The 26,042-nt window shown below is 57.3% G+C and overlaps 1 protein-coding gene across 3 annotated transcripts in view; it reads right to left on the bottom strand.

The window, feature by feature from the left end:
- Positions 1–840: 840 nt before the first annotated feature.
- The window catches only part of CPSF1 (cleavage and polyadenylation specific factor 1), a 30,896-nt gene continuing 5,694 nt past the window's right edge, over positions 841–26,042 (bottom strand). For 2 of the 3 annotated variants that reach the window (XM_020814886.3, XM_020814887.3), the window contains exons 5-38: positions 25,291–25,371; positions 24,721–24,872; positions 24,012–24,158; positions 22,565–22,704; positions 21,981–22,091; positions 21,040–21,133; positions 19,834–19,921; positions 19,325–19,450; positions 18,185–18,236; positions 17,587–17,681; positions 17,203–17,277; positions 16,781–16,861; positions 15,494–15,583; positions 14,501–14,617; positions 13,573–13,714; positions 13,162–13,340; positions 12,470–12,606; positions 11,666–11,840; positions 11,341–11,547; positions 9,805–9,894; positions 9,565–9,708; positions 9,112–9,264; positions 8,840–8,956; positions 8,290–8,380; positions 7,698–7,782; positions 7,267–7,408; positions 5,775–5,927; positions 4,466–4,642; positions 4,290–4,356; positions 3,182–3,229; positions 2,715–2,870; positions 2,133–2,262; positions 1,368–1,506; positions 841–1,028 (exon numbers count right to left, since the gene is read on the bottom strand). In XM_020814886.3, coding sequence (XP_020670545.2) covers positions 981–1,028; positions 1,368–1,506; positions 2,133–2,262; positions 2,715–2,870; positions 3,182–3,229; positions 4,290–4,356; positions 4,466–4,642; positions 5,775–5,927; positions 7,267–7,408; positions 7,698–7,782; positions 8,290–8,380; positions 8,840–8,956; positions 9,112–9,264; positions 9,565–9,708; positions 9,805–9,894; positions 11,341–11,547; positions 11,666–11,840; positions 12,470–12,606; positions 13,162–13,340; positions 13,573–13,714; positions 14,501–14,617; positions 15,494–15,583; positions 16,781–16,861; positions 17,203–17,277; positions 17,587–17,681; positions 18,185–18,236; positions 19,325–19,450; positions 19,834–19,921; positions 21,040–21,133; positions 21,981–22,091; positions 22,565–22,704; positions 24,012–24,158; positions 24,721–24,872; positions 25,291–25,371 — 4,029 coding nt within the window. In that variant the 3' untranslated portion in view covers positions 841–980. The remainder of the gene's footprint in view (positions 1,029–1,367; positions 1,507–2,132; positions 2,263–2,714; positions 2,871–3,181; positions 3,230–4,289; positions 4,357–4,465; positions 4,643–5,774; positions 5,928–7,266; positions 7,409–7,697; positions 7,783–8,289; positions 8,381–8,839; positions 8,957–9,111; positions 9,265–9,564; positions 9,709–9,804; positions 9,895–11,340; positions 11,548–11,665; positions 11,841–12,469; positions 12,607–13,161; positions 13,341–13,572; positions 13,715–14,500; positions 14,618–15,493; positions 15,584–16,780; positions 16,862–17,202; positions 17,278–17,586; positions 17,682–18,184; positions 18,237–19,324; positions 19,451–19,833; positions 19,922–21,039; positions 21,134–21,980; positions 22,092–22,564; positions 22,705–24,011; positions 24,159–24,720; positions 24,873–25,290; positions 25,372–26,042) is intronic. The other variant, XM_020814888.3, reaches the window with a different exon arrangement.

Consider the following 26,042-nt stretch of genomic DNA (forward strand, 5'->3'; position numbering starts at 1 on the left):
TGAATTTCTAGGGTGTAGCTTCAGTTATGTGTATGTGTGTCTTTTTTTTTCTTTAGTACACCAATTAGCATTTCATTTGTTTGGTGCCTTCCATTAAGTGAGTCTCGCTGCTCTTGGATGTGTGGGAAACACACAGCCATCCATGATGGGGGAAAAAACTGGTACATCACAATGTAAGGGGAAGAGATTTCCCCAATGCCACCCATATCAAAAAAGGGCGCAACAACGGCATGAGACGCTGGAATCGATGCATCGATCAGGCCGGGCACACTGAAAGACGTTATGACGTGTAGACAGGATTCCCTAGAGGAGATCATTGCTTACTCACCAAGGAGAGAGGGCCTTGCCGTTTTGAGTCTGCTCAGGAAGTGGGTCTGGCCTGCGACAAGGTGTCCCTAATAAGTCTTGTCTCTCCCATAGAGTGCAATTGGCCGGCCGCTCAGAAGTTCCCCCCCCCCCAGGAAATGTTTTCCAGGGTGAGACGTGTTCCCATCCGACCCAAAGTGGGAGCAAAGGGCGAGGAAACAAAACTTTTCCACCTCATAAGCACAGAAAAAGCCTTCAAGCTTTCAGAACCTTAGCAGGGCTGGGAGGGAAGGATCAGAGAAACACGGCTGTGGGGTATTTTTCTTTTTCTTTTGAGAGGTGGCCCCACAGAGGAAAACAGTACAACCCCCCTTCATTTTTGTGGGGGAGAGAATGTGTGATGCTCGCTTCGGGCACAGAGGTGTTTCCTCATGTACATGCCTGCATGCCTGTGGGCGCACACATACACTCATATACACAGACACTAAATAGGCAGTCCCAGAAAGAGGCAGATCAGTGACGATGAGACGGTCCTTTCTTTACAAAACTTTACCAGTTTATAAAAACAAAGCAAAACAGGAACACAAAAGGAGCCGAGCGAGAGAAAGGCTTTACAACTGGAGCAGAGGGTGGCTCAGCTGCTCCCCCACAAAACCGGACGGGAGAAGAACCACCTAGAAATGAGCCGTGACGCGATCGATCTCCAGTAAATCTTCCAGAATCTGAGGAGACAAAAAAAAAGTTATTCAGACTCAGGGAGGGAGAGGAGGCCAAAGAAGGAATGGAGGCTGAGCTTGTTCTGAGTGGCTGGATGAGGAGAGGGAAGGGTCCGGAAGCCCCCTCCTCTCCCCTTTCGGAAGAACGAGGGAATGGGGGCCTAGAGGGCTTCCAAGGGCGTCTCCTTCCCGGCCCTCCTCTTTTTTCCCCCCTGGAGACACCTCTTTCTGTGTTGCTTTGGCTGGACACGGGCCCCAGCCCAGAGATCCAGGGAGGAAGGGAAGTGGGAGCCTCTCCTGGGGATCCAGTTTTCTCCCCCTGCCCCCCCTGTCTCCTCCGCTCACAATGTCCGGCGTGGTGCCGATCTTCTTGGCCAGCTCGCTGCGCTCCATGGTGCTGAGGTAAAGGTAACGGTTGAGCAGCTCCCCATCCAAGATGTTCCGGACGGCGTTCTGCAAGATGCGCCGGTCCATGTGCAGCATCCTACAAAGAGCGGCAAGCGATGGGGTGGGTGGGCGTCTCTGCCTCCCGCAAAGTGTCCAGCACAGCCCCCCCCCAAAGGCACTGCCTTGTCTGCAAAACCCTATCTTGGGGGGGGGGAAGGCATGCGTGCAAGGAGAGGACTGGATGAAGTGGGCACAACCAAGGGAGAACCGCTCGGGCCCTGACCCCCCCCCCCCGGCTTATCTCAGAAATGCAGACCTGGGGATTCTGCCACTGCAGACGCTGTGGCCAGACGAGGTCCCCAGAAAGGACAGAGAAGACTCGGGGAAGCACGGCGGCATCTCTGCTATCCATCGTCCGACCGGGGGCAGACGGTGCTTACAGGAATCAAGAGACGGTGGATGGCCCCCAATACCCCTTGGCCCTTTCTCTGGAGCAAGGCTGCACTCTTGGGGGGTGAGGGGGGTACACCCAGGCTGACAAACACCCCCCAAGATGGGTTGGAGGGTCTTTCTTCCCACCCAGGAGACCCGCTTCTTAAGGCCAGCCTCAACAAAGCTCAATCAAAAGCTGGGCTACGTTTTCTCCAAGCTCTGGAGGCATCACAAGAAGCGCCAGCGCCTGCCCGGGGGGGGGGGGGATCCATTCCAGACCCTCCTGTTTACCGGAAGGCCCGGGGGTTGAGACCCGCATGGTGGGGCAGCATCGTGGTGAGGGCGTTCTGCAGCATCAGGAGGCGGCGGTAGGTCTTCTCCTGCATGGGCAGCAGCAACCCGATCCCACCGTCGAGCGTGGCTGAGGAGAGAAACCCCGGCCGGTCAAGAGGCGGCTTCCCACCCGAGTCAAAAGGTTCCGGATCGCTCCTCAGAGTTCAGAGACACTCATACACCCAGAGGCCCTTCGCCTCCCGCCCACCGGCTCATGTTGGCCCAGCATCTAATAGCAGAGTCTTCCTCCGGCATCTCAAAGGAGAAAGTCATTCAAGTGGGTATCAGATGCGAATTCCACTAATTAAAAATGGAGCCTTCGAGACACGCACATGCCTCTCTTTCCGTTGTGTTCGACCGCACTTTGCAGGATGGAATTCTGCCGACGGCAGGAGGAGCGTTCCATTTTTCCCTTCCCCAGTTTTGAAATTTCTTCGAAGCAGAAGGTTCACATCCCCTCAATGGGGCTCGGGGGCTCTTTCCCCCTCCCTGCCCACAGCTGCCCCCCACGCTCTCGGGCACCGCAGCCGCCCCACTGACCAAACCAGGTGATGTGCTTGTTCTCCCAGGCGCCGGATTTCTTGATCGTCCCGTCTGCGGCTCCCCGGCACGGCGTCCTCCAGAAAGTGTTGACGTGGGCACCCACGTGGAAGTCGGCTCGGCGAAGCAGACGCATCCCGCCAAAACTCTCCTTGGCTGGAGAAAAAAAAGGGGGGAAAGACGGTTTGTGGGGAAGGACAGCAAGATGGTAGGAGCGCAGAACGAAACAGGGCTTCGGGAGGGCAGCCTCCGGCCCCAACCACTCACGACAAAAGCATCGCGGCCCTTGGCAGGTGGGAGGCCTGGGGTACTCCCTGCCCCATGAACACCAGCTCGGCCGTCCGAGGCACCTATCTAATGGATTCTCGAAGATCAGGAGGTGGGGGCAGAACCAGGGAGGTTCACAGTGAGGAGGGGAAAAAAGGAAAGCTGATCACCAAAGCCGTCCCAAAGACCTTTGCTCTTACCTTCTGGCAGATACATGTAGACGATGAGGTTTCGGTCCCTGTCAGAAACTGCAAAAAAAGAGAGAAAAAACAGGACAAGTTATCCAAACTCTCTCTCTCTCTCCTTGTGCCTGGACAGTGGTAGAACCACAGCATGTGGGTCTTCCTTTTAGGGCCTAAGGAGACACGAGGCAGAAAGTGTGTGGACACACGGCTAGCCTCAGATCACCTCCAGCTGCCCCCTTTTGCCCACTCAACAAGAACCTATGGGCTTCAAGAGAGAGAAGTGGCTGGAGGGCTTGCGAAAGGGGCAGACCCGTGTCCTGGGGGGGGGGGGAGAGGAGCAGGAGGCTCCTTTTCGGCCACCCCACCCAGCCCAATGGACTGGGGCTGTGCTGGTTTCATCTTCAGTCTGGACCTCCAGGTGGCAAGGCTGCCTGAGTTTCGGTTTCAGGGGAGAGGCGAGGATATATTGTCTCTCCCCCCCCCATGTCCTGCCTGCCGGAAGGCAGCCCTCCTTCTACGCCAAAGCCATCAAACAGTTTGCCTGTTTACACAAGTGAGACGAGGCCCGATGGCAGACCTTGGGGCGGCACAGATGCCGTGGGCCTTCCCACTGAACGATGGTTTATTCCAGCTCCTTGCCTCTGCCCAGCAGACGAGGGTCCCTGGGCTGGATTAAACCTTTTCAAAAGCTGGGTTCCTTTGTTAAGAGAAAGAAGGCGAGGCCGTTCAGGCCAGGTCTGTCGTCGAAACCACCTGGGCAAATGTCAGCGAAGCCCCTCCGGGGTCTTTTGGGGAGAACAGTGTTCACAACCACCCCAGCAGGGACCTCTCGGTGGGTTTTTCACCCGCAAGCCCATGAATGCGTTAAACTGAAGCAGGAACGACAGAACTTTGAGCCCCCCATGGGATCTTGGCCTCCTCAAAGCACTCCCTCTCTTGGCCCTTCTTCCGGCACACCAGGCCCAGCCGGCTAGGGGCTGTTTAAACCCCTTCCACCTTCACTCCTGCTAGCTGCCTGCGTGGCGGGGAAGTGGTTTAGGCTCCTTGGAAGGACACGTCATGGTGCAGAGCAATGTCTGCTGGGGGTGGAACCACCGCCGGACGCGACCCTCGGGCCACCCACCCAGAAATCCCAGCTGCGAATTGTCCACCATGAAGTCCACGCTGTAAACTTCCAGAGGCTTGGCATCCTGGGGAGATGAGAGGGGGGGGAGAGAGGGAGGGAGAGTTCAGCACGGTGGGGCCCGACTCACGCCAGCCCCTCCTCCACCTGCAAAAAGGGGGGGCCCCGCTCCGCACCCGGCTGACAAGCGACAGGGTCTTGCTCTCCTCCTGGTAACGCAGCAGCGAGATGCTCTTCATGACGTCGGCCGCCAGGATGAAGTTCTTGACGCTGATCATCTGGTGGATGTAGAGCTGCGTGTCGATGAAGGCCATGCCCGTCAGATCGTTGTCCTTCAGGCTCCAGAGAAAGATCTGCAGCAGGGGAAGAGCCGACGGCTCAGGCAGGGAGGTGGGCATGGGCTGGGGGGGGGGAACTGTCTCGGTCCTTCCCAAGCCCCTCCTCTTTCTCAAAGCATCCCACCACTCCCCCAGGCGTCCTTTCCCGTCTCCCCCTTCCAGCCTCTCTTGTGTAAGTCTTGCTCCCTCCAGCTTTTCCACCTTCCCTCCCTCCTTAGGCTCTGAAGGAAGAGCAGCCTCTTGCGTTTTCGGTTTTGTCCTTTTGGCCTCCGTAGCTGGAGAAGGGGCCCCTCTGGTTCGCTCACTCTTGTTAGTACTGCGCAGGAGGTGGTGGTGTTAAAAAGACCTGCTGAACCTTCCTTACCAGGAAAATCGTGCAATGAGTGATATAGGTCCCACCACCACCACCACGGAGGAGTCTCCGTCCAGCCTCCTGGCCTCTTGCTTTGCTTCCCGGCTGCTCCAGCTCTCCCGCAAGCATCCCAGTTTCACAAACTGGCAGTTCACACACAAACACATCCACACCCAGAGATGCACATAAACCGGCACCTCGCCATCAAACCACCTCTTGTTCTCAACCCGTCTCCTTCACTTTACAAGTCTTTTCGGCCGCCGGCCACGGAAAGCACCCTGTAGAGCTGAGGCTTCTGCCCCTCCTGGCTGTTCTTCCCAGCCTGTTCAGGGCGAAGGGAAGGCGCGGCAATGCCTCCGAGGCCCAAAGCAAGACTGTTCAGACCCTCCAAACTCTTCTCCTAGCACTCCGGGTTTGGAGTGCCTTTGGCTTCTTTTTATCAAGGTTCACCCTCTCTGCCACGATGTCCCGTTTCCCTCTGCCATGATCCCAGCTCTTGGTCCACCTTAACAAAGAAGTTCTACAAGCAGTAGATGTAGTTTTAAATGTACTAAAATGTGAGAAATTGGAGGGCCGGGGTTAAAAACCATGATCCCCTCAAGAGACGCGTCCTGCCTCGCTTCCCTCTTCCCATCTCCTATAGCGGCTTCTAGGCTGTAAATTCAGAATCTCCCCTCCTCCCAATGCACTGGATTTCCTGTCCTCAGCCAAAGCAGAAGCAAACCATCCCGGAGAGATTTGCCCACTCCTCGCTGTTCGCCAGCACCCCTTCCTCCTCCTCCTCCTCCGGCTCACCTTCTGGCCGATGGCCGACACGAGGTAGCCGTTGCAGTGGCACAAGGCGGTCACGGGGCCCTTCTGCTCTTTCTCGTACAGCACCTTGAACTTGTTCTTGGTGAGCGGCTGCCCGGGCTCAGGGACCACCTCGATGATGTCCATGATCAAGATCTGCAAGGGGGCCAGACCGCCGGTGAGGACGGGGCGGAAAGGGTTCGTTCTTGAGGCGCTGGGGCAGACCTATGGCCGTAAGTCAACCCAACCGCCAAACTAGGGTTCCAGAGAGCGCTACAGGGGTCAGGCAGGTGGAACGGGACTCAGAAGACCTGAGTGCGAATCCTCTCCCCCCACTGGGCCAGGGAAAGTCCTGGGTGACCTTGGGCGGACCACACTCTTCCTCAGCCAACCTGACTGACCAAGAGGGCTGCTGTGAGGATAAAGTGAAGAGGAGGAGAGCCATGTCGTTCTGTCCCCCCCCCCCCCGAGATCACCAGAAGCAAAATAAGATGATCACGGTCCAGATACATACATCCACACAAAATAGGGATAAAACCATAGAGAGACCAAGTCCCTCCGGAGGATACAAAGCGCGGGGAGTCTGGAACACTTCCAAAGCAAAACACAGACACTCTGGGGGAGCGGGTATCCCCCCCTCACATCCCCAACCCCACAGACCGCCTTCTTCAATGGTGGCTAAGAGACGGGATCCCAGTTCTGAACTCATCCACCATGGTTTCCCTCCAGCCAGGAGCTCTCTGGAAGCCTCTGTCCGAATGGATCTGAGGCCAGAACGCACACCAGACCCTCTGCAGAGGACAAGACAGCTCCCCCCCCCGTTTTCCTAAGGTCTGCTGGCTGTCCCTGGACATCCATGGTTCAAGGGACACACTAGGCAGCCTGCACCTGCCCCCAAGGCAGCCAGGGAACACCCCCCCCCCCCGACCAGGTCTGCTGCACCCCAAGCGTGGGCTCCAACAAAGGAGACATTTCTCCCCTTGAAAGGGGAGAACTGCAGATGATGCGGGGAGCGGACAGCACCTGTTTTGGTATTAAGCAGGTGGATGCAGGAGCAATCCACCTTTTCTCCTGCACTCCAATTAGGAGGTGGGGGGCTGCAGGGGGGAGGGCGCTCCAAGGTGGCTTGAGAAGGAGGCAGAGGCATCAAGGGCTGTGGGGCAGACCAGCAGCCTCAGATGGCAAGCACAAGATGGATAAAAGCATCCGGCTAGAAATCAAAGCTTGAGAAACTAGGAAGCCCGGGGGGGGGGGTGGAAACGGGGACGGTGGCAGCTTGCCCTGACCCCAAGGGCCAAAGACACGGTAGGTCTGCCTCCTGTCTTCGAGCGAGGAAGCTGGAGGCCTGACTGGGACCTGTCCCTCGTGGGGGGGGGGCGAGACTGTGAAGGCCACAAATGGCTTGGCAGGGCCTCCGTATCCTGAAGGTCTGGAGGCAGGGAGAGCGAGGCAGGAAAGCAAGCAAGGGGCCCCCAAGCTCCGCGCCTGAACTCACCCGGCCCCGGCAGGTCACCTCCTCGCCCTGCATGAGGCAAGTCCCCAGGGCAATGTAGCCCTTCAGGCCCGAGACCGTCTCCTCGCTCTTGAGAGACACCGTCTTCATGCAGGTCACGTGCTCCCACTCCTCCAGGTCTATCCTGCAGGTCCAAAGTGGGTGGTGGGGCAGTGGGAGAGAAGGGAGTGAGGGGGGGGGCACCCTTCCCTGCCCTCCCACCTGCAGCTGGGCCCCAATGGCCTTCCCGCCCTGTGGGTCTCCTCCAGCGTCAGGCTCTGCCCGGGTCCTTCGCCAGGAAGCTTGGCCCGGTGGCAGCCCTCGTCCACGGCCAGCCTTCCCCGCCTTCCTTCTGAAAAGGGGTGGGGGTGGGGATGCGACCACTGGGCAGCGGTTCCAGGAGACCCTCCCACCCGCCACCTTCCCCAGCTCACCTGGTGTTTGGGATGGTCTCCCAGCTGACGGGAGAGATCAGCTGGATGGAAAAGGCCTCCTGCAAGGGGTAGATGTAGCGATCGTCTGGAAGGAGCCGGCAGGGCATCCAAAGAGAGAGAAAGAGGGAAGGAGAGAGACCGGTCATCAGGGCTCCTTTGGCCGGGCAGAGGCTTCAATCAATAAACAACTCCAATCAGAACTTAAAACATAAAGAAATAAATCCAACTTCTCTTGGGGAGCAGAGGATGCAAAGGACCCTCCTTCTGCCACAGACTCTGGAAAGCCGTTGCTGGCTGGAGGGTGGGCTGAGCTTCAGGCAGCTCCTGGCTGGTGAGCCCCCCTCCTCGGGAAGCCAAAGGCCTCCCAGCCCAGCAGAAGTCCCCCCCCCCACACACCTGCCAGCCCGGTTCCTGGCAGCCCCTCCGGGCCCAGCGCACAGGTGGGGGGCCCACAAGGGGCTCTCTAAGCCAAAAGGCCTCCTTGGGCTGGAAGCCGGCCCGAGACAGGTTCCGTTTACGGCGAGGCGAGAGGACCGGCCAAGGAATGCAGGCAAAGCCTTCCGGAGGGGGAGGAGAAGCCAAGCACACCCACCTCGCTCAATGGTCTCAAACTCCTTCTCCTCTCCTGTCATGCGAGGGATCCGGGTGCAAAGGTTGTTGAGGCTGGTGGCCACCGCGTAGACCTGCCGGGCGGAAGGGGACGCCTTTAGGCACGGTCCGGGGCAGCACGGAGCCCCTCCTCTCCAGGACTCCCTTTTGAGGGTTTGAAAAACGCTCCCCGATCTCCCCTCCGTCGTCTGGTCTCCAGGCTAAACCTTCCCGGTTCTTACAGCCTTTCCTCATCAGGATTAGTTTCCAGCCCCCTGAGCCTCCTTGTCGCCCTCCTCTGAACTTGTTTCAATTTGTCAGCATCCTTCTTGAAGTGAGGCGTCCAGAACCGGACACAAGACTCAAGAGGAGACCTAACCCGTGCCGAATGGAGGGGGACTAGCAGCTGGCAGGATCAGTTCTGTTCATGTCTCCTGGAATTGCACAGGCCTTTTTTGCAGCCATGGCTCATACGCCACTTCCTCCCTCCCTTCCCATGAAGGACACACGTGGCCCCCTCGGAGCTTGCCCTTTCCCTCAGTCCACAGACCTACCTTGGACTCGACGTGGTAGGCCACGTAGTGGGCGGTGCAGCGGAGCGGAATCTTCCGGACCGGCCAGGGGGCATCGTACGAAAGGTAGGCGGGCAGGACGCTGATGCGCAGCTCCCCCTGCCGGGACAGAAGGGAAGGCACTGCCTCACGGTTGCTGGATCCTCCCGCCCCCCCTCCAGCCGCTCTGCTCCAAGAGGCCCTCCACCCGAGGCCTCAAAGGAGGAGGTGGGGGATGCCAAGGGGGCGAGGCGGGTCCCCCATGCCAGACGTACTTGCCGGTTGAAGTAGAGGAAGCCCTTGGGGCAGTTGACGTTGTGGAAGGGGGCAAAGGACTCGATGGGCCCGTCGAGGGTCATGGGGTGAAGGCGCAGGGCCCCCCGAGAGGTCACCAGCAGCCAGTGGGGAGAAGGCCCGCAGATGAACACCTGGGAAGCAAAAAAAACAGGTGCTGCGTCCGGGAGGAAGCCGTGGCCCTCCAGAGACTGAGAACCGACGACGGTGCTGCCTCTGGGCCGGCTCAGCTCTAACTGGCAGCCCTCGGCCAGGGGCACCGGCGAAGGAGGGTCCTTTCCACCCCCATGCAAAGCCATCTAACAGGAGGGGCCAGGTGCTCTCCAGCGGGCTGAGCCCCAATCCTGCGCTCAACCCCTCCCCGAAGAGACCGTATCCCACACAAGAACCCTTCCACGTTGACCGGGCTCGCCATAAACCCCAGCGCGACTCACCCCGGAGTAACCATAGATGTCTTCAAAGAAGCGGAAGCGGGCCACCCGCCCCCGGGCCGCCCCCGAGTCCTCCCCACCGGCCCCGTCGGGCTTCTTCTTGGACGGACGGGGCTTCTTCTCCCGGAAGTTAATGTTATGTGGGACCTGGTCGGAAGGAGGGAAGGCAAGTGAGGGCGACCGGCCTGCAGGAATCGGGCAGGGCGGCCAGCCAAGCGAGAGAAGCAACTGCATGGCGCTTACCTTCTTAAAGCGAACTTTGAGGTTGGTCTGGCCCAGTTGGGAGTCGTGATTGAAGGCCTCATAGATGAGCAGCTCCTGATCCACGTGGACCTGCCAGCCAGAGAGGAAAGGACGCCTGAACCTCCTCCACCTTTGGCTCTGGGTTCAAGGGGCGGCTCGCAGGGCGATGTAATGACCGCAAAGCCACAGTCACCCCTTCCACCCCCCCAAAAAACTGTGGAAGAGCAGAAGAACCACCCCCACCTACGTAGGAAACCGCTCAGTGCCCTCGGCCGTCCCTAATTAAAAAGGACCCTTCTGATCCGCCAGCTCAGGTCACAGCCACCATTAAGAGTGTGTGTGTGCGCGCACACCTCTTCCCCCAGGCTATTTGGCCTTTTACAAACTTACAGCCTCCCTTTTAAAAAGTCTTTTTACAAAAGCAATCATTACAAACCATAAAAGTATCAGTAGAAATACTGTAACTTTTTACAGGGGTAAAAAACAAAACAAAACAAAACAAAACAGCAAAATGGGAAAATCTGATCAGCATATATATATATATATATAAAAATACAAAGCCAACTGTAAACGGTCATCTAGAACAAATATAGACATTCCAAGCGTGTTTACAAGCACCGACAGAAAGATTTTTCTCAGACTCTGCTGCAAAAGATCTTTACAATCTCTGCTTGAAGGAAGAGAGCAGAGGCTGCGGCGAACGTCTTGAATGTTCAAGGCACCCTTCTTGAATCTCTGAAATGTTGCCCTGTTTAAAGATCAAGTGCAGCAACTTTAAACTGCCCCCCTTTCAAGCCTGGGCCCACGGGCAAGGAATCCATGCCTGGGTTTAAAAGCAACCGGCCCTGAGCAGACCAGCCTGCGCGGGTCCTCCAGCGGTTCCAGAAGCCGCCGGTCCCACCACTGGCAGGAAGGCCGCGGCAAAGCCTCTTAAAAGCCCAGCGGCTCAAACATTGATGACCGATTCACAGCGCCTCGAGCTGAACTATTTTGCTTGTGGGTGGAACTGCCTATGGAGATGGCATCCCATGTTGCATTCAGGCACGGCCGGACAAGAGTCATCCCCAGAAGGGCATTGGAGGGGAAGCCAACTTCATCAAGGGTCTGGCGGCTCTCGAAAAAGCCAAGCAATGGATTGTGGTGCTCAGGTGGAATGGACTCAGGTGGCTCTCTTTTCCTGCCTCCAGGCGATCACACGGATGCCTAGGATCAGCTGTACTATACAGAGACCGAGGACGGTTGCACCAGCCCCCCCCCCCGCCATGTTCGGTCCTGAGTAAACACACATGAAATTCAGGTGTCTACCTGGTCAGAACTGTCCAAAGTGCAAAGACTTTCCCCTGGCCTAGATGTTCCTAGGGCTCTCGAGACCCTTCCCCAGGCCAGAAAAAAAAAGGGGGGGTTCCCATCCCTGGCCCCAAAGCCTCTGCAGGTCAAAGAGACTTAATGAGAGGCCTCCAACGAGGCTCCAGCTGGTCAGATTCTTCTATATGCTTAACGGGGGGAGGGAGATCAGAGGAGCCCCTCCAAGCTCACCAACAGGTACGGGCGGCTCTGCCGATTCCCCAGGGCCACCAGCAGCACTTCCTTGACCAGCGGCATCTCCGTCTGACGGATCACCTCCTCCTTCTTGGCCTCGGCCTGGCTGGACGGCTGGCCGAAAGAGCTGTCCACCAGCACCCGCTGCCCCATGGGGAAATTCTTCACCAGGAAAACCAGGCGCCACTCCGGCAACTGGTAGATCTGCAGGAAAGAGATGAGGAAGCCCGTCGCGACCCTTGCGAGCAACCGGAGCGGGGGAGCGACCAGCTTCCTCCCCTCCCCTCCCCTCCCCTCCCAAAAGGGGACGACCAGGACTCACTTCCATGGTGCCGTTCTCCCGCACCAGCACACACCAGTGAGTGGGTTCGGATTTGTACTGGTGGGGGTCTCTGTCCGCCGAAGGCAGGCTGGACCGGCGGGGCTCCTCCTTGGTGGGGCTGAAGAGGGCACTGGAATCCCCGTACAGCATTTCCTCCTCGTCATCCACGGTGTTGCTGCATCAGGTGGGAAAGAGGAGTGAGGGAAAGAGCCGAGGGAAGCCTCCTTTCCCCGGCAGCCTGGACACAGAGGTCCCTCTGGCACATTTATGGCTCAGACGGCCTGGACCGGCCACTGAGGGCACTCCAGAATTTCATACAAAATTCCTCCAGAACTTTTTTTTTAGGATCTCTCTCCCGGAGGCTAACTGGGCTGGACCCTCTCCTGATATCCAAAATCTGGGGGCAGGGACAGGGGCAGGATCCGGAGCACTCTGGTGGCCGAAGGAACACAGGCTCCTTGAAGGCCTGGGTGGGTGGGGACTTCGCTGCTCACCTTCTGCAACCCCCTCCCCAAAATCCCACTCACGGCCGGTCCCGGGGCTGGTTTGAAAGCCTTCCCGTTTGTGTGATTACTGCTCAGAGAAAGGCTTCTGTGGTCCGATTCCTTCTAAGCTCTGGGTGGGGTAAGATCCTTTTCTCCGGATGATCTCTTCACCACCACAGGCCCGCATTCCTCCCTCCAGCATGGAAGAGGACGGAAGGCGGCTCCCCTTCTTCCCCCTTCCACCCCATTTCTTAAGCCCACCCCCACCCTGATGATGACAGTGGGAAACGTCATCATCATTCCCCCACCTCAGCCTCACCTGATGTCCTGGATGGGCACCTCCGACTCCGACTGGCTCCTCAGGGACAGCTCGTCTCGAGAGCTGGAGGAATGGCTCTCCGTGGTGAACATCCCGCTGACGTCCCGGTAGACGCACAGAGCGATGACCTTGGATTGCTGAGGGTGAGGGGGGGAGACAAACCAGAGGCCTCACTGGGAGAGACCAGGCTGGGGTGTTTCAGCTGCCCCCCTCCACGCCCCAGGGCATGCCTCAAACCCAATGAGGGGAAAAATGGAAGTGGTCCTTTGGTCCACTCTGCTTCACCAGCACCGGCACCACAAAACCCAAGGCTGGGTCCTCCTGAAACCTTCCGGGGGGGGCTGATTCAGAGACCGCAACAAGCTATGCCGGCCAAGTAAAAGTGACCCTCCCTCACCTAGATTTATTTTATATGTACCATAAGGGGAGGAGGCCCTTGGGAAGAGTTCCTGTGCCACCCCCACCAGGAGTTGTCTTTCCAGATGTGCTCTGATGAACATCTGCATCTTTGCCAGATGTTTGGGAGTACGCCACACAATGGAGATGCCAAGCCTTTGGCAGAAGAAAAAGAACATTTCGGCGGCCCGGGGCTGATTCCTGGACGGACGCTCTCCCCTTCTCAGAGACACCCCCTCGCCCGCCCGCCCACCCGTCCGCCGCGGCCACGCTTCAGGCCCAGAGCTACGACTCACGTGGTGCAGCTGGGGCTTCTGCAGAGTGAGGCGGTGCGTCCGGCCCCCGTAGGTGTCGCTCTTCAGCACAAACATGGTGACCTGCCCCTCGGAGCTCATGATCACCACGTAGGGGTCGGCCACGGCACACTGGACGATGGGCGACCCGAGGTCGACGGGGATGAAGTGCAGCTGGTTCACTGTGGGGCAGAACCGCGGCCGGCTGAGAGACAGGCTGATTCTCCAGGGCAAGTCCTGGGACTTCCCAAATCAGAACTTTCCCCCAAACTCTGCAACACCACCAACGGGTGAAGGAGAGCCCTTCCATGGGCCCACATCCAGGCCACCCCACCTCTCTCTCTATCTCTCTCTCTCAATCACTCGGAACGGCCACCCTTGCAGCCCAAAGTGATAAAGCCAGGTCACACCCACCTCCCTCCAGCAGCCGGATGCCCAGGGGGGACACCTGGACGATGTAACGGTTCTCGCCGATGTTGCCAGCATACACCGTGGGGCCCTGGGTGGCAAAGCCGCTCGTGTCCAGCTCCATGATCTCCTGGCCGGTCTGCAGGATCTGCAGAAGGAGGCAAAAAGCACAGCAAAGGGGTGTGTTTGTGTGAACGTCGCCACAAACAGCAAAGACGAGGCAGGGCGGGAAGAAGGAAAATGTGTTTACCCTCAAGAGCTCCTTTGCAGGAGGGACTGCTCCTGCGGGCAAAACTGAGCAAGGACGGCCCACCCAAGAGAGAAAGAAAAAGAGGCCCCCGGACCGTTTTTTCCTACATCAGGCGAGCGGCTCTTCACACGACTGGATGCGGGAGAAAACCTGGAAGGAAGAACCTCCCTCCCTCCCTCCCCGATTCTGAGGGCCTAACAAATGCAAAAACCTGTGTTCGAGTCCTGATATATTCCAGCGTGTTAGCTCTAACTCAGGGAGACACACACACACACAACCAACACAGGGCCCGTTGCACACACCCAGATGGCAGGCAAGGGACCCTGGGGTCTTCTCTCTGTGCCGGGCATCGCCTCTCCCACACAGTCGCTGGGCTGCTGGGGGAAGACGGCGCTTCCATTTATTTCCCAGAAGGGTTCCCTGGTCAGTCTTTTTGAAGAGCATCCCTACTCACCACGTGTCCGGGATGGGAAAACCACCTTGAGGTTCTAAAACTTCAAAGCCCAGAGAGCCACGCGGGCCGATTTCTCTTCTCCATCCCGAGGCAGGACCCCACCCTGCCCCACTCCCCCGGCGTGGCTGCCGATTCCCCCACTGACACACCCCAGGACCGGCGCTGAGTCCTGGCTGTGGCAAGGCTTCCCGGGCCCCTTCAGCTCAGCCGCCGGACCTCCCGGCACTCACCATGGTGGAGTCCTCCCGGCTCAAGATGAGGAAGCCGTGCCGCTTGCCGTCGTCCACGGGCTCCGGCGGAGCGGGCTCCTTCTCCGTGGCTTCCCCTTGAGCTGCTTCTTCCTCCTGCTGGAAAGAGAGAAGAGACATTGTTTCAGCCCCAAGTCATGGGGGGTCTCTGGGGAGCCAGGGACGGATCCAGTCTGAGGCCATAAGGGCAGCCAGGAGGGGGTCTTCCCATCACCCACATCCCCCCACCGCCTCCTGCAGGCGCAGCGTGGAAGGAACCTCAGCTCCCCAAGAAGGAGCCTCGCTGGCTTTCAAAGAAGACAGAGATTCCCAGAAGAGGAAGCAGGAGGAACAGGAAGGGACCGGTCAACCGGCAGCAGCAGATAGGCAGGCAGGACTGCCCAAGGGGACCACCAGATGGCCAGCGTTCCTCTGACTTCAGCTGCTGGGAAGTAAACGGCCTTCGGATCTGGCTTCTGAGGTTCCCACTCGGGCATCTGGTTGGCCACTAAGAAAACACGCTGGACCACTGGAACACCCCGCCCAGCTACTCCGGTTCCCAGACTACTGTTTTGCTCGCTGACCGAGACAGGGGCATCCCTTCTCTACCCTTTCCTGCATGCTTGGCTCGAGGAGGAACAAAGAGTGAGGATTTAGGCTTGGGGAAGACACCCCCGCCTCTCGCGAGAGCTTGAGAAAAAGCTGCCCGAGGTCTCAAGAGCGTTCCAAGAGAGGCCCGGGCTGCGCTGTCTAGCATGGGTCACATCCATCTTCCCCCATTAGGTCCCTGAGAACAGGTAGGGACGTCATGATGGGCAGTCCTTTCCCCCTTCCCCAGAACCACAGCCGCGGACTCGGAAAGGGTGGGAGAAGCAAGGGTCCCGTGTCTTGCTCCTGTGCCACTCGGGCCGAGAAGGAGGAGCCCCGCCAACAGGCAGCCCTCCCTGGCAGCTCCGGAGCCCCAAAAGACCCTGGGGAATTAGGTAGAGTAGTCACCTCTTCGTTCTTCTGGGGCGAGATGACGGTCCACATATCATAGCAGCCTGGAAGTTCGAAGGTCGTCACCACCTGCGGTCGGATGCTTTTCTGTCGGGGGGAGGGGGGGAAAGGCCAAATCAGGGCTCCTGCCCACACAGCAGATTTTCTGAGAATGGGGTCCCTTCTGCACAAGTAGAGCCCATCAATGAAGGCTTGTCTCCTTCTAAGAGGTAAAAATGACATCCTCCCACTTGGAAATAAGGTCATGCAATGATCTTATTAGGATTCCATCAAGGAATTCTGGCTAGCAGGACCCAAGAAACCGGCCGCTAGAAATCGGCTTGAGGGTAAGATCGGTACCAAGAAGAGTTCAGCTCCGGGACATCGGCGAATAATTCCCTTGAAGAAATGTAACATTCCCCCCCCCCATTTTGCTGTATTTATTAGATGCGGTTCTGGCTGCAATGATCAGAAGGGTCAGCCAGCAGAGGGAAGCCAGGGTTGCAGCCCCCCTCCCACTGCGCCCTTCACAGGCTTTTAGGCAAAACAGCCAGAAGGGCAGATTGACTGATGGATTCTTTATTTAAACATACTCCACCTTTCTCCTTAAAAGGACCCAAGGCAGCTTACATCATTATTACTATTTTAAAGGCAGCTGAGGTTCTGAGACCTCCATGGCGGACTCAGCTATAGTCAGGAAGACGGGGTGACCCCCTACTCCATTATAATCCTTCTGACCCATATATGCACAGCCCCACATCTAAGCACCCCCACCCCCACTCTCGTGGACTTCAGCTGCTTTCCACGGGCTCTCACAGCCCCTTGCTTCCCCCCGACTCGGTGTGAGGGACTTATTTAAAAAAATCCAAGCTGCTCCAACGGCACAAGGCCAGGATCTGCCCGCATGGTGAATATTTGTCGGACCTCCTTTTTCTCCTCCCTGAGGCTGAGGGGTAACCCTCAGCTAAGAACAAGACAAAAGGACAGCACGCCGAGAGAAAGAGGGAGAGAACTGTTTGGTCTGAGTGGCTGGGTGTGCATGGGGCGAGCGAACTGAGCCGGCCTGCCCGAAAGACATCCGAAAAGAGCGAGCCCCGGGCGGACCTTCTGCTCCCCTCCTGGCCTGCTGGTTCCTAGGTGTAGACAGGCTGTGCCAACCATCTCCGGGACCATCCTGGGAAGTCTAGGCCCCGCGGCGGCTGTGACCCTGGTCCTGGACCTGCACCAGATTCCTCTCGCCGGCACCAGCCTTCACCTTGGGTGTCCCTTAACCGCCCTGTCCCTACCTGCACCCTGCCCGCTCACCTGGAGGACGGAGAGGGCTCCATTCTTGCCATAGCCCGAGCAAACCACAATCTCCAGGTCGGGCTCAGGGCTGTTCTGGAACTGAACAGGAGAAGAGGGAGAGAGAAGGGCCAGAATGGCCTGTGTCAGGCGCTCGCTCAGGCCACACTTGCGGCTTCTGCCAAGCCAGTCCGTTCATGTCCTCCCAAAAGTCCCCGGCCCATTCCCCCCCAGACCTGCCTAGAAGGCTCAAACACACACGTGCTGCTCCCCCCTCCGCTCTTTCTCTCTTCCTCCGTACAGACACTGGAGCCCGGCTCGTGCATTGCCAAGCGTCCACGGGGGGGACACAGGTCCACCTCTTCCTCCTGCACCCACAAGGAGCCACCAGAAAGAGTAGCTGCCAGGCAAAGGGCATGGGGTGACGCGATCCGCACACGTACCTCCTCAGAGAGGAAGGCAGGCTCCCCCATGGCCGCATTGGCACAGGGGCCAATGTTGAGGATGCTGTCACACACCTGTCACCGTCCGGGGAAAAGAGAGAAACGTCACAGGTACCCAGATGAGCTCCTGCCCAAGGAACCTGTCTCCAGGGGGTGGGCAGGCGGGGTGGTGGGTGAGGAAGGAGGTTGGGAAAGCCGAGGCTTTTCCGAACCAGGCAACGGGGGCTCTGAGGTGTTCACAATTTTGAGGCACAGCCCGGCTGAGGAAAACCAAGGGCCTGTGGGAACGGTGTTCACCGCCCGAAGCTTCCCGTCTCTCTTTCCCCACCCCATGTCCTGCTCGTAGAGGTCCGGCGGCAAGCAGGAGGCCAGGGCAAAGGGTACCTCAAAAGAGTAAGTGGCCAGCTGGGTCCCGGACTGGGCTTCGCTGCCGTACACCTCAATCTCGTCCACCTCGTCCTGCGGGGCCGACTTTCCTCCTGCAGGGGACGGCATGAGAGGAAGAACAGGGCAAGCGATCGGAAGAGTCCTTGAGCATCTCCCTCCTTCTTTCTCAAGGGCTTCAGTGCCTTCCACCCTCTCCTCCCCTGCATCGACCCGTCAAACATTTTCTCTCTGGTAACCTTCGGCACTCCCCCCCCCACATGATCATTTGTAAATCTACGAAGAGAAACCACAGGGGCTTTGCTGAAAAGGACCCGATCCCAACTCGCCACCTCAGCAAGGTGGTTGGGAGGGGAGTCTCGACCGACCTTCCCCCAAGACTGTCACAGGCTCAGAGAGCGGATCGTTCTCCCGAGCCTTCCAGGTGAGACTCCTGGAAACGTGGCCGAAGGCAGCCCCAAAGGCAGCCCCAAAGGTTAACACAGGAAGAGGACAAGAGGCAGAGGCCACCCGCATCATAGCCCGAGCAGACCACAGGGGATGCGGGAAGCCCCGCCGTGATCCTCCCAAAGGGGAGCACTCTGGCCGAGGCACTCACCTGCCCAGTTCACAGGCTGCTCCACGCGCTTCTTCTTGACGGGGGGCTCCTCCTGTCAGGGGAAGAAAGAGAGACGCCAACAAGAGTTACCTGCGACGACCCTTCCTCCTCCCTGCCAGGAGCCTCGATCCGGTTGAGGTGATGGGTCGTTGCAATGAAGGTAGAACAAGTGGCCTCAGGGGGGTAAGAACAAGCCCGTGGGTTCACGTTACAAAGAAGGCAGTTGGAACAATATTCAGCACTGGTGAGGCCTCCTCTAGAGCACTGTGTCCAAGAAGGATGCCGACCAACGGGAGCAAGTTCAGAGGAGGGCGACGAGGGTGATCCGAGGGGCTGGAAACCAAGCCCTGCGAGGAGGAAAGACTGAACGAACTGGGCCGGTTTCGCCTTGAGAAAAGAAGGCAGAGGGGAGAGAGGAGAGCCCTTTTCGAATCCTCGAAAGGCTGTCCTACAGAGGAGAAGTAGGATATTTGATCATCATCTCAGAGTGCAGGACACGCAACCATGGGCTCAAGTTACGGGAAGCCACATTTCGGCTGAATATGAAGGAAAAACCTCCAAACCGTACAACTGTGGAACCCATGACCGTCCAACCCTGGAGGAAGGCCTTTGAGAGAAACCTAAAAGACAACCACCTGGCAGATAGCCTTTGATTTCTCTTCCTGCACTGAGCAGGGGGTTGGACTTGAGGGCCTTACAAACCTCTCCCACCTCAATTATTCTATGATTGTATGAGTTTAATGATGAGCTGCTGGACTGCAGAGGAGGTCCCTCAGAAGGCTGGTGGACTCTCCTTCCATGGAGGATTTAAAAGAAAGACGGGCTGTCTTTTCGTTTGGGAAGCTATCGCCGTGTGTTTCCTACACAGCCAGAGACGTAAACAACAACACTTTCATGGTGTCCCTCGAGAGCCCCCGTCCTCCTCAGACTCCCGCTCGCCTTGCCAGCCAACCATACGGGGGGCGCAGGGTAGTTCAGCCCAGCCACCACACCGGTGGTCTTGCACCCGAACCAGCCTCTCTTTCCACGAGGCCATCCAAACGGCTCTTTCTCTCACAGGGCCCAGGCGTTGGGGAGCCGCAACCTGAACCTGGCAGGCTGGCACTGCCACGTGGATGGCAAGACCCTGGCCCGACTCACCACCTTCTCCGCAGAGTCTTTGGCGATGCTCAAGGGGGCCTCCTGGAGTTTCTCCGTGTATTTCAGGAGGAGAGAGTTGCCCAGGCGTGAGCCCAGGAAGAGGTAGCCGGGCTCCATGGTGATCATCTGAGGAAGCAGACAAAGAAAGAGGGTGAACAGGAGAGCAGTGGGGAGACGGTCAACAGACAGACGACGGGGGGAGCTCAGAGGGGCAAAGCAAAGCGACACAAGGGGCTTCCCAGGGCTGCGTCCCTTCTCTCCTTTGGCAAACCTCTGCGCTGTGAGGGGGAACACCTCACTGCCCCACCATCCGCCCAGCACGGCTCCATCCTTAGACCCACTCTCTGTGGGTCATCCCAGTCGAATGACAGCTGGTGCCGCCCACTGGCTGGCTTCTGAGGGAAGCTGCCTCAGCGCCACACGCCTGCCGAGCAGACGGTGCTCCCTCTGCTCCCCACCTGCCCAAGCCCCATCGGCACTCCCCTGCTCCATGGAGGAACATCGCTTACGCAAGTGGTGAGGACGCTGGCCGCGGCCTTGTCAAAGTGGAAGGACCGGACGCTTCGCATGCCGTCTGTGATGAGAGTCAGGACGTAGCTAGGGAAGGAGAAGAAGGTCCAGGGAGGGAGTCAGTGGCTGAGGGCTCAGAGCCGGCCACATCTGGACAAGGACCCTTCCAGCAACTTTCTGACTCCTGCCTGATGGCTCAGTCTCGCAGCCAGGAGGAGCAGCCTCGCTTTGGTCGAACCCAAAAGGCAAACGAAGCTGAGGCATCCATTGCTGAACCCTCACTTGTTTCAGTGGCTTTGCTATATAAACAGATGTTCACAACCGCCTCACAGAGCTAGAGCTAAGATCGACCGAAAGGGTGCGGCTCTAGATTTTCTGTCACAAGTCACACAACAAATATTGGAGAAATCCAGCGAAGCCGCTGTTCAGGCACCTTGGTTCCGCCTGACCATCCCCCTGATTTACTATGTGCTCCTTTCCCCGAGCCACGGAATAGGCAGCTCAATGCGCCTACCCAAAATGGGAGCAGACCGAGCCCCTCCCAAAAGTCTGCTGAAAAAAGTGTGCAATCGTGACAGACGACAACACCACAAGAGGTGTACCTGTTTCCTCTTGCAAGGCTCCCCGACAACTCCTCCTGTTTCTCCTATCCTCTCTCGTCCCTCTCAAGCTGCCAGATTCTCTACTAAACCATGTAGCTATTTATCCACCACCTCCTGAGAGGCAGGAGAGGCTGCCGGGCTTGACAGGCTTGCCTGCCGGAGCCTCTCCCTTAACCACAGGACAAAGCTGAAACAAAAGGTGGTGACATCTCTGCCTGGAAGACAGAAGGACCTCAGAAGCGCCCTGTGCTGGATCAGGCCCAGGGGCCCCTCTCGCTCAGCTCCCGGTCTCTCACAGGGGCCGCACCAGATGCCTCTGGGAGCAGACGATACCACGAGATCCCTGTCTCCTGATCCCCCTCCCCTGCCTCTGTCTGGCCTTTGGAGGTGCCTTCCTTCTAAGCCTGGAGATGGTACGTCCCCATCACGACAAAGACCTTCCTCCCTCTGCGTGGCTCCCAAAGGCTCTCGTGAGCAGGAAACCACCTCTGCAGGACACAAAACCAAACCACACCGAGCCAAAGAAAGCACAGCCCCCCGTTAAAGAAAAGTCGAACTGACAACTGTTTCAGGTGACATGAGAAGGAGAAGGCGTCCTCTTACATCTCCCCGCCTTTCAGGGATATCACCATCTTGTCATAGGAGATGAAGGCCGCCTGGGCACAGTCCAGCGTGATCTTCACTCCCTCCTGAACCCCTGCCAAGAGAAAAGAGAGCTATCAAGAAAGGTGATAAGTCCCAGAGCAACGAGACAGGGCTGCGAGAGGCAGGACCCACATCACCGGACAAGCGTGACCTTGGCATATGTCCTGCTACAAGCGCTCGCTCAGAATGAGGAAGGAACCGTCCATTTCCACATTTCATGACACATTCAAGTCGTGAACTCGCTTTTTAGTAAGAGAGCAAGACTCTGAGAACCTGGAGGGTTGAATTTTCCAAACAAGCATGCAAACAAAAATACAGCGTGCAAGCACACCTATGTCTGGGCTCAGCATTTTTAAAAGCATCTTTCTAGCCCTTGGGGTTATAGGAAAAGTTTGAGGAATCCTTGAGGGCTCCTAGTTTATTTTATGGATTTAAAATATTTCTACCCTGCCTTTCTCCTTTAAAAGGACCCAAGGCGGCTGAGATCATCAAAAAATACTACTTAAAGCTAAAAACAGAGTATACAAAGGTGGCTGACCTCATTAAAAGACAGTATTTAAAGCTAAAAACAATAAGGATATAACAAGCATATTATTCTCACCCTCCCCTTCCCAATACAATTAATCTACAAAAAAACCTTCTTTATGAACCCGGAGACCCAACAGAAGCTTTTATGGAATAGAGTCAGTCATTTTGGATTTAGACACAGGGCTCAGAGTATTCACCATCCGTTCCCCCTCACTGGGTCGAAGTGTGAAACAACCAGGAGGTGGGGTTTTGCACCTAGCTATGCACCAGGTTCCAGACGCTCATTTCGCAAGGGTCCCACCTCCCGCGTTTCGGACAGCTCCCCGCGTTTCAGTGAACCAAGGCAGAGGCGGCAAGAGAGGCGGGCATACTTAGTGGGAAGACGGTGGTGCCGTTGGTCAGGCTGTTGAGGGACACGCCGTAGGGCGGCACGCTCTGGTTCAGGTACAAGAGGGAGTTGACGGCAAAGATCACAACGCCACCTGGGAGGAGGGAGGAAAGATGGGGAGGCGGCTCAGGAGGGATCATCTCCCTCTGCAAGACAAGAGGCGAAGCGGGTGCAACAGAGTCCTTTTCTAGGTCAAGGGGTCTTGAACGCACAGGCACCACCTCCGCCCACCGCTCCATCGAGCCCAACGTGGTCTGCTTTTCCTGACGAAAGTAGCCCAACATTTCGGGGCAGATTCCCTCTTCCATCTCATTGCAGGATGAAGCTGAAATCGCACGTGGGGAAAGGATCCAGAGACATACCAGCCCATGTGCCCACCGAGCTCCAGGCCAATTTAGGGCCCACGTGCTGCCCAGGCAGCTTCAAAAATCTCTCCGGATGGTCAGGCCAAGGGAGCCCCTGCCCCAAATTTCCAGCCCACAGTTCTACACCTGTATAGACACCGGAACGTCCCCCCGCCTCGCATGTGTGGCATGCCTCCCATCAGGAAGCGGCCTTTCCTCTCACCGATGGGCTTGGGCACCGCCAGGGCCTGCGTGCAGTCGAAAGGCAGGTTGCTGAGCGACCAGATGACCGGGTGGACCTTCTGCATGATGTTCAAAGAGATGGCCACGATGCTGCAGGTGTCCTGACGCACGGCCACCCTCCTGCAGTTGGGGGGGGGGGAAGGAGGGAAGGACAGCCAAAGCGAGCCCTGTAACGTGACACGTCATCCTCCGTGGAGCCAGCTCAGAATGGACCTGAGCAGAGCTTGGCAAAGTTACTTTTTTGGACTCAAAGAACCCCCTACCCATCCGAGTTGGTAGCTGGCGTGGGGCAGGGTCAGATCCAAAGGAAAGGGGTTATGTGAGGGGGATGTTTCCATTGCCCCGTAAGTTCTGCCTTGTGTTCCTGACTCTTGTGGGAAATGTGACACTCCCACTCCCCAATTTCTAGCTCTAAATATTCATCTCCAAGGGGCTGGAATATAGTTGATGGTGGCGCTAGGGACCCTGCAGAAACACTCGGCGGGGGTCTCTCTATCCTCTTTTGTGATCAGGCATTCTAAGTTTGGGTTCTGCCATGTAGACCAAATTCCAGGCTCAAGATCCAGCTCAAATTAATTCCGGTCACTGCAGAGCAGCTCTTGTAGTTCAAAAAGTAATTCATGATCATGACAAGACTACCGATCATCCAAGGAGGGCAGGCAGGTTGCCAGGGCCGAAGCAGACACTGGGTTTGGGAAGGACCATCTCCTACAGGTGACATTCCTACAGAAACATGGTCCACCTGCCGTGTCCAATTGCTGGATATTTTCCGTCCACCTAAAAGAACAACCTTCCGTGCTCGGTGGCAAAAACAGTCTCTCTTTCTTAGAAAATGGGCAGGGTCCTTGAGACGGAGTCAGAGCTTGGCTCCTTCTCGCCTGCTCTGGTCGGCCCGGCTCTTCCGCACTTCCTCCGTGCCACGCCTGCTCTCCTTCGCGCGGCTTCTGCAGCGATCACCCCTTCTCCTCCGACGGGATCTTCCTCAGCAGCGGAGGCAAAAGCCCTCCGGGCCTGATCCTCAGCACCACCACAAGAAAGGCCTGGGAAGGGGGGCAGGCAAACCCCCTGCACCCCCAAAGTGCCCCACTTAAGCGACAGGTGGCCCAGCAGGGTCCATCCTCCAGGGGTTGCGCTCTGAATAGCCTTCACCCTGGTGGCAATGGCTGTGGCTGCTGGGAGCTGTAGTCCCATAACCTTCCAAGGGCTGCCCTATCCCACCCATGCCCGAGAGGAATCGAGTGGCGCTCACCCATCTTTAGCCCCACACCTTTGACTAGGTTCTCTGAAGACTTGAGTCCAGATTTCCTGTGCTTTCCCTACAAGGCAGGCGGTGGGGGAAATGGCAGCCTCCCTCGCTCACCCCCCCCTTTGGGACTGGGGTTAACAGGCTGGCCTTGCAGGAGGAGGAAGGGGAAGAGGGGACGCACCCAGGCCAGGTCTGGTTGGGCTCAAACAGGATGAGCAGGGTGGGCTCATAGTAGCCGTACAGGAACTGCATGTCGATGATGTTGAGCAGCTTCTCGTCCAGCTCCCGCACGTCGATGATGTAGCTGGGCAGGAAACTCGACTTCTGGCTGTACGGACGGAAGCACAGAAAGCGACAAGAGGCCCTTCCACACCTCGGAGGGGAAGCACACATGAGGAAGCCGCATTCTGGGGGGCGGGGGGGGGAATCCACGCAGAGAGGTCCAGAGGAAGGTGCAATCCTTTAGGTAGCCGAAAGGATTACACCTGAGCCGTGAGAGGAAGTTCCCAGGCAGCGCGGCCTGCCCGGATCTGTGCCACTTTGCATCAAAGGCCGTTGTGGAAGGCAGGCCCAGTAAGAGCAAATACGCAGCGAGAACAGCTTCCTTCTCCCTCCGCTCCTTTTTTTCACACTTTCTCTCCCTCCCTCCCTCCCTCTCTCCCTCTCTCTCTTTCTCCCTCTCTCTCTCTCTCTCTCTCACTCACACACACACACACACACACACACACACACCAACCTTCACGTAGTTAGACCCTACAGACCCTGCGTTTTCCTACATGGCCCACAGGTACTAAGTTCCCAGATCAATGGAAATCATGTGATGAATTGCCACATTTGGGTTGAAACTCCGTTATTTCTAAAATGCCCCACTTACACACACACACACTTACCCTTCCCCCATGACTCCGTCGTGCTCATCAGTCAAGGTGTCCCGGCGGAACGGCAGCACCACCAGCCGCGTGCCGTAGATGAGCATCACGGCGCAGCGCCCGTCAGGATCCACCCGCACTTTGGGGATGTGAACATTCTGCACAAAGCCATCCTGGGGGGGAGAAGAAGAAAGAGATGGGGGTGAGGACGGGGGGGGGGACAGACAAGGGAGCCCTGAGCCCCAACCCTAGCCCGATCGGCTCTCCTTCCTGTCCTGCTGGTCTGCCGATGGCCTCTTCACCTGTGGCACCGAGAGGCCCACTGGAGCCCACGAGAGAGGCCTTCCCGCCCTCAGGGTCTCCAGAAGGTCCGCCATGCCTCGGACCATTCTGAGCCTTCCTGTCTCAGTGGGTTGTAGCCTCTTGTCTCCTCAAACAGCCACTGGGTGACAAAGGAAGCAGGGCAGCAGGGAGAGGAGGGAGGGAAGATGCAAAGAAATCCCAGCCCCCAGAGCCCGAGGGGGGGGGGAGGAAGAAGGGGAAGGAGTCCCTCTGAGAGGGGCTTTTGAAGCCCAGCCCTCCGAGACGCACCTTCAGCTCCGGCTCCTCGAAGTAATGAAGGGAAAGGGTCTTCAGGTCGTGAGTGCCGGGGTCGTACTCCACCACAGACAGCTGGGAGGCAGAAAAGGAGAGTTTTAAATGCAGAGCCGTCCACTCCAGAGGGTCATCTGCCATTACGGCTTGGTGGGAAATCGTACGTCTGGAGGTGACCCACATGGGCTGGACAGACAGTATGTTCGGACCACCGTGTTCCCCCTTGTTTGAGATCTTGGCTGGAACACAGCCCCTCGCTTGGATTCCCCACTTCGCGCGGCCTTGTCGTGTTGGCGCTCTCGTCCGCACGCTGGCCGCCAGGAGCCAAGCCAGAGTTTGGAGGAGCCCCTTTTCAAATCCAGGAGTCCCATCGGCCACAACGACCGGGGAACTCAGGGATCTGTGGTCCAGAAAAGGTCATTCCACCAAGTGAAACAAAAGGAGAGGGCCTCCCCAAGGTGGATTTTAAAAAAAGCAAAACAATGATTTCTTTTTAAAAAATCAAATTGATCAAAATTATGATTTATATTTCACAAAAAATATATATTTTTTAAATCATCCGAAAAAATCTGATTTTTAAAAAAGGCCCTTCTCTTTTTAAATCAAATCCACTCTACCAAAAACCCTAAGAAAGGCCATCTGGTCCTTCTCTAACAACCCAAATGTTTGTTTGTTTAAAATATTTTTACCCCGCTTTTCTCCTGGAAAAGGCGGTTTACAAAATAAGACATTTAAAGTCGAAAACAGTA

Source organism: Pogona vitticeps, chromosome 4, assembly GCF_051106095.1.
Source record: "Pogona vitticeps strain Pit_001003342236 chromosome 4, PviZW2.1, whole genome shotgun sequence".
In the NCBI taxonomy this organism is placed as follows: Eukaryota; Metazoa; Chordata; class Lepidosauria; order Squamata; family Agamidae; genus Pogona; species Pogona vitticeps.